This window comes from Artemia sp. Qi Xiang Cuo, chromosome 9, assembly GCF_049724085.1.
Source record: "Artemia sp. Qi Xiang Cuo chromosome 9, ASM4972408v1, whole genome shotgun sequence".
Lineage (NCBI taxonomy): Eukaryota > Metazoa > Arthropoda > Branchiopoda > Anostraca > Artemiidae > Artemia > Artemia sp. Qi Xiang Cuo.
In genome coordinates, this window is record NC_142802.1 from 56,879,022 (window position 1) to 56,888,160 (window position 9,139).

Genomic DNA, 9,139 nt, shown 5'->3' on the forward strand with positions numbered 1-9,139 from the left:
TCACATACAGGGATACAGGCTTCACAGTACAAAGCGGTTGTGGTGATGATCCTTCAGACTAGAATTTCTAAAGCATCGTCGTTTGAGCTTTACAGGCAAAGGTTTTTTATAACTATTTGTAACTATGTAACTTCTTATTTAGGAAATGTGCATCAACTGTGGGAAGTGTTACATGACCTGTAATGATTCTGGCTACCAGGCAATCGTATTTGATCCCAAAACCCATCTTCCTAGAGTTACCAAGGACTGCACTGGGTGCACACTATGCGCCTCAGTCTGCCCAATCATTGACTGCATAAGGTATATTGTTATTTTTTTTTTTTTTTTTTTTTTTTTTTTTTTTTTTTTTTTTAATAACGATGCTTTTTTATTTTTGGTTTAAACCCATATTTTGGATTTTGCAAACTATGTATAGAGTATGTAGGGTATTTAGTAATTTTAGAGTATCAGATTACTAGAGAATATCGGAATTTTCATCGGAACTTTTCTTCGAATATCGGAACTTTCGTCTTGAAATCAGGATTTCCAGTATTATTTTTCAAAAATTTCCGAGAGATACGAAAATTTTTCTTAGATTGTCGAAGAGATAATATGAAGTTCTATTGCTATTCAAAGCTATATGATTTCTAAAAATTTCAGCTGGGAAGCTAGGGCATTTTAATTCGGTAAAGCGTAGGGGAATTAGCAGAATAAAATCTTCAAAATCGAAAAAGTCACTGAAGAAATTTTCTAGAAGATTTTGATCTCTTAGAAGATCAGGATCTCTATATCGATGTTGGAAAAAAAGTGTGCGTTGTCTAGAAGAAAAAGTTACTAAGATGTCCAGGAGATCGATGCGCAATGACAGCTTTAGAAATTGTTTCTTAATGCACTGTTCATTTTCGAGTGTAAAAGAGTAGGCCTTGTCGCCTTGTCGCCATGTCGCCTTGCTTACTTTTTATGGCATTAAAAACCTAAAATATAGTAAGCATAAAATTTAAGATTAAACAAAAAACAGAATTTCTATGTTTCGAAATCAGAATTTACGGTAGTGTTTCCCAAATATTTATAAGAGATACGGAAATTTTGCTCAGGTTTCCGAAAAGTTAGTATGAAGTTCCATTAGCACTGAGGGTTATTATAATTCTAAAAAGTTTAGCTTTGAAGCTAGGACATTTCAGTTTGACAAAATGTAGGGATTTCACAAAATCAAAACTCCAAAATAGAGAAAGTTGCGAAAGAATTTTAATAGTAGAAAACCAATGTCAACTCCTGTTCATGAAAGATCAGGATATGTCCATTCGCATTCGAAAAAAATCTATCTTGCCTAGAAAAAAAAGTTGTCTCTTGGAGGAGAAATACTTACAGAATTATTTCCAAGAAATCAAGAATAGTTACAGAATGTTGTTCTCTGATTCTCAGAGACACTATTTAATGTTATGGTGGAGTGCGACATTAAATTGTTGTGTTCAGTTTACTCTTTCCAGGTAGAATAGTTAGTTTTACATCGCGTGTCTTTTCGCTAAAATAAAATTTTGATTTTGTATCTCTTACCACTTTTGAGCTACTTGCCATAGACCACGAGAGAAAAGAACAGTTCCAAACATGGGCTTAGGCAGCATATTGTCTAGGGGGGGGGGGCAGTCGATTATGTGATGAAGGGGGAGATGAAGTTATGTCGGCATAGGCATGCGTAGCTTCGTGCCTAGGGGAGGGGGCAGCCACTTCTATGATGAAGGGCGGGGGGGGGGGAGCTGAAGTTATATTGGCAGTTCACACTACCTTACATTGCCAGCAAAGTCTATCATACTTATGAAATCCTAATTAGTAAGTAATCACCAAAAATTATAAATCATCAATATGCTTCATCATTAATCTCCTTGGATTACAGCTAAATCTTTCCAAGATATTATGGATGATTGCTTCTTGTTCGAATTGAGTAAATTTGTTTGAATAAAGTTTTGTTTATTTCCAGTTTTTTCAACCGTCTATCTTTTATCAACTGCTTTTCCAACCATCTGTTTTTTCAGCCATACTTAATGTAAATTTGAAAGTTTAGGGGGGCAGCTGCCCTCCCTGCCTCCCCTCCCTACGCCCATGTTTCCAAAGGCAGTAATTTTGCTCTACAACATAACGAAACTGATCAAGGTTACACTGAGTATTTGTAGGTATTTGTACTATAAAAGCTACTGCACTCCCAAGTGGTGTATACAAAGCTTCGTTTTAGGGATGAATGAGATCAAACATCTCAGGTGGGAAGAATTCAAACCTCAGCAGAAAGATAAAAATCCTCCTTTGCCTCCTCCGATGCTCAAACGAAGCTGCATGCTTGGGCCATTTTAAATCGACTGACCAGCACGAACAGATAAATTTGCCTCTACCACATGACGGCTGGTACAAACATGAAGCAAAAGTAAAGAAGATCTCATGTAAGCTATTAAACTGTCGGTTGATAAAGAACACCAAAGACTTGAACGTTCTTGGACGTTCCAGTTGAAGGACGGACCAGGACGGACCACCAGTTGAAGAACAAGGACTATGAATTAAAAACAAAATATTTAACAATACGCATTTCTTTAAACGATAAGATTTTTCAACCTGGTTTATTGAAATACAATACATCTTGCCCCTCAAATCACCTTAGATGTGTATTTCCTCTTCAAAACAAGTTTTCAACTACTAATGCAATAAATATATTTCAGGATGGTGCCAAGAGAAGACCCATACATACCGAAGAGAGGCATCCCTGTAGCAAATGGATATTCAGGAGAGAACTATACGCCTCATGCAGTTGTGTAACATGCATTGAGCTCACTTATTACTGTGCAAAGAAATCCCGAAAATGATAGTGTTGTATGAAGTTGAACAAAGCCGTATCCAGGATTTTTTCGGGAGGGGGGATAGGGGATACAAGACGACTTTTAGAAACGCATCAAAATTTGTTTATATGTATATTTTGTTACGTTTTTCAAGTTTGAAAAATATTTCTGGAGGGGAGGTAACCCCCCCCCCCCCCTTGGTCCGGCCTTGAGTTGAACGTATGGTTATGAAAATTTTAGCATAAAATTTAGATTAGCTTAGTGGGTATCGGAAGAAATAAATGTAAAATTGACCAAACTTGGCCTCCTTATCTACAGGGTCTCAAATACTATGAGATTCGTTGATTAAAGGTACATTTTATGATTACTGCCTCTTGTAATTTTAATGTAATTTTAAGTGTATGATGTAATAGACTGTTTTAGTCTAATAAAGTAATTTCAGTCATAGGTCAATTAATGATTGCACGTCGACTTGAAATAGGGCAGTGCGTCCTTTTCAGACAGGTAATTTTGGTTTCTTGATTCAACATATCCCTAAATGTAAAAAGGACATAACAGAACTGTGGCACAACATACGCCTCTTAAATTTTTCGATGAGCCAAAAGACCTTAATGTAAAGCTTTGACCTTTAATCTGTTTTTGACCTTTAATCTCTAAACAGACAGCATAAAGACTGGATATTTCGGTAACGAAACGTTCAGATGATGTACTACCCAAATATTAAAATACGCATTTACTTGTGGTCACCAGCGTATCTTCCTACCTTAATCCAGCTATCAAAATAAAAAAATTTCGTCAGCATACAGGTCAATATATTTTAGGCAGCCTTCTATATTTTAACTTTTTTCAACCAATAAAGTTCTATCCCACAAAATCTGTCCTGTTTAATAAATAAAAGTTGAGCGACCGCTTTGGTAGCTCCGTTTTTGCAAAATTTTTAGGGAAGTTCCCGAAAATTCAAGGATATTGGAGCCACTGAACGGATCACAACTGATGAGCCAAAAGTAATGAATGAGAGAGGCGATACCGAACTCTCAGCTATCATTCTTGGGAGATATCTGAAAGTTTTTAAGTGGCCACGGAATTCCTGTGTTGTTTTAAAATCACTTTCCTGTGAATAGGCTGCGCATTGGCAGAGTGAATCTGGCACTTTGATGATAAATCATATCAGTCCAGTTTTTATTAAAAAAAAAAGATCACTGTTATAAATTACTGCACCCCCTACATTGAGCGCCCCTAGGACTGGGCCTAGTGGACCTATTGGTTAATCCAGCCCTGTTCATATTCACTTAACCAGTGTTCACATATTCCTTGTTATTTCCTCAGTTCTTCAGCCTTGATCAACATACAGCTGATAAACCTGTCAACGACAGCATTTTCTTGTAATTCTACAACAATAACAATATATTTTTTTTCGTCAACATAAAGGTCAATATATTTTAGGCCGCCTTTTTCACCAGTATAAGTTCCATTGTGATAATAATTCTTGATATTTCATCTCGGATCATTCTCATGTCTTCTAGTTTTACAATCTTTACGGCAGCTTTTCTTCCGTTGTATTTCCTTTCACTTGGAAGGAGGACAAATCCATTTCGTCATTGTCCTAGCACTGTCTTGCTCAAGCAGTATTCATCATTAAACATCTCCACGCTAGTCTTTACACTCTTTACTAAGTTGCAGCTGCTCCTGGAAACATAGTTTACGTTGGATAGTTGTTGTCACGTCTCTTCCAACAGAATATATCTGTGCTTTATTTTCATTCATCATTATGGCTTAGACAATTTTACCATGCCTTGTTTTATCAGCAGTTTTGATTCACTCATCATCTTGTATAATTTTTCAAGGCGTTATATATACCAAAAACTTCTTTTCCAGCTATGCACCATGAATTATTTTTTTTTATACCCTTTGCACAAACTCCTTTAAATTATCTTGCATATCTAGCATAGACTATAACCTATGGTTGTGACGCCATTCATCACCTTGTATACGAAAATGTTCGTTTTTCGAAAGATTTATTTTAATCAATTCTTTTAATTACATAAGGCACTAGATGTAGCAAATTTCTTTAAAATGAGCCATTAAGCAGCTCTCTGTGATATTCCAGTGCCTCGCTAGCTGTGAAGACAAAAAAAAAAAAAAAAAAAAAAAAAAAAAAAAAAAAAAACAGAAAAAAGATGCTGTCGATCCAAAATTTCCAGGTTGTTCTTGTTCTTCAAGTCAATATGGTTTCCTTGGTTTTCATGCCAAGGGACTGTAAGTTTCCATCTTAGGGTTTGCTGACAAAGTGGTTCTAATGTTGTACTTTGTATTTCGATTTAACACCATTTTTAGAACATTTTAGGCACGTGTTCCTCTCTTACTAGGTTGCAGCTACCGCTGCAACCACGATAGTTTCACGTCATTTGTAGTTGTGTCTTAGCATTATTTTACTTTGTTTTAAGAACGATTGTAGTTTTACTCAGAATTTCTTGAATATAATTTTGGAAACTGCTCAAACATTTTGCTCTATTTGAGAATTTGAATTACAGTACTCAAAAAACAGATAACTATATCTCAATTACTGTTCTTAAGTAAAAAAAAAAAAATAAGGCATTTGAACAAGTTCATTAATCTTTACGAAAAAAAATATAAATGAAAGACTATGATATTTTTAAGGATTCTCTTCAAATTGTTCTCTGGCCACCAATTGGAAATAAATTCGCAGCAAAAGTTTGTGATTCAGACACACTACAACGTCTAGTAAGTGCTATCTACATAATAATCTACAGCATATCTACAGTATATAAACATTCTACAGTAATAAGCTATCTACAGTATATAAACATTCTCAAGATAATTTCTTCTGTCATTTAGAGACGCGCAACTCAAAGAAGGTTCGATAGAACATAACTATCATTAAGGAAACTTGAAACATCAACTGGAGATCATTACGTGATGAAACTACATCCCTTGCCACAGGCTGCGTTGATCCAGCAAACCTCTGCTCAAGAGGCACGCTCTCAATCACGGTACTGTGCCAGGGTTAGGAATAATTTGATTTTTCTACAAATCTGTTCACATACTTTTGATAAAGGGATCTTTGACACTTAAATGAAGTCCTTTTGAATAACATTACAGAAAGACTATGTTATTATTATATGTTATTGTACCAGTATTTAGTTCTATATGTAAATTTAACAAGACACATTTCTTCAAAGATAATTAGACACAGGAAAAAGCCTATTGCTCTTTCACAGTTGGACTAGTAAAAGACAAGCCACTGGAAATCAGGCAGTGAAGAGTCAAAATAGCGCCATGTCCCGGAGAAAAAAAATATCCAAAAGATACTTGTTACATCATCTGTTATGGTACGACCTCATTAAGTACTGACGATACTGATGGAATTATAAAAACCATCATGATATGGATTTTACTTTTTACGCAAATACTTTCTAGAGGAGTTTGGGTAAAAGCGATAATACTAAAATAACATATAATTACTAAATTTGTGTTTTTTTAATTTGTATTTTTAAAAGCATTGTATAAAGCCCTAATCTGAAAATTCTTTTGTATGCTCAAATTCTGTAGAAATTATAAATTACTGTCCCATATTTTTGTCCTTATCCAAAAGTTACCAAATAGAAGTCAAACTGTCACCTCAACATGCTGTCTCACGCTAACCTATCTTTTTCAAGCTTGAGAACTATATAAAAAAAAATTAACAGTTATGGTCTGCGGACCATTTGAAGTAAACAGGAAGTCTTGTTAAGGATTATTACCCCTAAAAAAATGATCTATTGTTATCCCTAATCACCAAAAGGATTATTTAACTAAGCTTTAACAGTGAGTTGCATAGTGAAATAAGCGCTCACAGAAAAATAACTTGTCAAGAAATATCAACTTTAGATGAAACACCCTACAAAGGTGTGTTCCGCTCGGCGGAACACACCTTTGTAGGTTAAAAGCTAATAACGCATATTATAGCGTTTTTAGCTTTTATAATAAAAAGCTAAAAACGCATATTGAAAAAAAACTGCTTAATGAGAAAAAATCGCCATATGACAGTGATTCAGGAATGGTAACTATTTTTTTCCTTCACCTTAAAAATAGAAGTTGATAACGAAAAGAAAACTAGGTGATTTTGAAAAAAAACTAAAAACCCTTGAAACTAATGTCTGACTGAAACGAAAACTTCACCATTGGAACCAACATGGTCAAAAACCAATTTCTTTGAGCTTTATTTTCGTTTTTCCCTTGTTGTGATGCTCGCTTTTGCTTGTTGTCTAACTGAAGATTTTTTTTGTGGTTCAATTTTTGTTTTTGATCCGTTGTGATTCTTGTTAGCAATTAAATAAAAAAAAACAAGTTTTTCAAACTGAAAGTAAGGAGCGACATTAAAACGAACAGAAATTATTCCGTATATGAAAGGGCTGTCCCCTCCTCAACGTCTCGCTCTTTACGCTAAAGTTTTTTATTGTTTTAAAAAATAAAGTTGTGAGACAAGTCAAACTTCAGCGTAAAGAGCGAGGCGTTGAGGGGGGGACAACCCCTTTCATATACGGAATAATTTCTTTTCGTCTTAAGTTTTAATGTCGCTCCTCACTTTCAGTTAAAAAAACTTATTATTTTTATTTAATTTCTGATCGTTTTTTAGTTAATGCAGCTTTTATTTTGGCTCACCGTCATTGAATAAGTAAACAAAATTGAAACCTATGTAATAGGGTTTTCTGATACGCTGAATCTGGCGGTGTGATTTTCATTAAAATACTAAACTTAATAAAATTTATATATTTAGAATCAGCATTATAAGCCCATTTTTCTTATACATTTATTGACATCAAAATTCCGTTTTTGAAAGTTTCGATTACTATTGAGCCGTATCGCTTGTTTTTTTTTTTTTTTTTTTTTTATTACGTATATGAGGGGGTTCTCCCCTTAGTCAATACCACGCTCTTTACGTTAAAAGTTAAAAAAAAATTAATTCTCAAACCCCGGAATCACAAAGACCGTTTAATTAGAATAGATAGCTCTGTTGAAAGGACTAAAAAAAACTGTAGCGTAAAGAGTGATGTATTGACTTGGGGGAGAACCCCCTCATAAACATTATGATTTCTTTTCGTTTTAAGTTCTAATGTTGCTTCCTACTTGCAGTTGAAAAAACATGTTTTTTTTTATTTAATTTCTCATCGTTTTTTAAATAATGCTTGGAAATCCGCCCCCCCCCCTCATAGAAGTTTCCCTTACCCCAAAGAAACATCCTCTACGGAAAGATTCTCCCGAGTTAATTTCCGTTCCAATGAGCCCTCCTACGATATTCTAGGACCACTGGGTCAATACGATTACCCCTGGGGAAAAGAAATTAAAAAAAAACAAATAAACATGCATCCGTGATCTTTCTTCTGGCAAAAAATGCAAAATTCCACATTTTTGAAGACAGGAGATTGAAACCTCTGCAATAGGGTTTTTTGATACGTTGAACATGATGGTGTGATTTTCATTAAGGTGCTGTGATTTCTAAGGAGTCTTTCCCCCTTTTTCAAAAATCAGCCAAATTTTCTCAGGCGCGTAACTTTTGATGGGTAAGATTAAACTTGATGACTTATATATTTGAAATCAGAATTAAAATCTAATTCTTTTGATGTATCTATTGGTATCAAAATTCCGTTTTTAGAGTGTCGGTGACCATTGCGCCGGGTCGCTCCTTACTTACAGTTCGTTACCACGAACTGTTTGATAGTCTTCTAACCGCATATTTGTTTGTTCTTCATTTCCGTTCATTATTACCTGAGATGCCCTTTGCTTTAGCTGTTTAGATTAGTCTTATCGCGTTTGATAGTCCAGGTAGTAGCACGCCTTCTAGTCGCATTTTTATGCGATTTATTATCGTTCTTCACTATCTAAGACATATTTACCATATCCTTTACTTTAACTGTTCGGATTGGTTTCGTCACGTTTGACGGTCCAGGTTTTTCTTTTTCGGCAATTATAAATTTGCGTTTTTCGAGTCCTTCTCTTAGTCTTGTCACGCTTAATAGTCCAGGTGGTTGGACAGAATTTCTTCATCTTCCAACGACTTATCATTTCGAAAATTGTAAATTTGCGTTTTTCAGGTCGATCGTGATACTTTTAATAGGCTTGGAAAGCAAAAAGCTGTAAAAGCACCATCAATTAAAAACTTCAAATTTTTTCATGTAATACTCATTCTAGTTTTAACTTTATGGGAGTGCCAAAGCAGTAACTGCAGTTTATGTATAACAAGGATTGCGTTTTTTTTGCTATTGTTTTTATTGCCATGATTGGTTGAATTCTCGATTTCGGTTGTTTTCTAACCAAGGATTTTCTTGTGAATTATTTTTATG

The 9,139-nt window shown here is 34.8% G+C and overlaps 1 protein-coding gene across 1 annotated transcript in view; it reads left to right on the plus strand.

The window, feature by feature from the left end:
- The window catches only part of su(r) (dihydropyrimidine dehydrogenase su(r)), a 73,167-nt gene extending 69,916 nt beyond the window's left edge, over positions 1-3,251 (plus strand). The window contains exons 13-14 of the mRNA XM_089094751.1: positions 143-300; positions 2,682-3,251. Of these exons, the coding sequence (XP_088950877.1) occupies positions 143-300; positions 2,682-2,778 (255 nt within the window). The 3' untranslated portion in view covers positions 2,779-3,251. The remainder of the gene's footprint in view (positions 1-142; positions 301-2,681) is intronic.
- Positions 3,252-9,139: the final 5,888 nt, after the last annotated feature.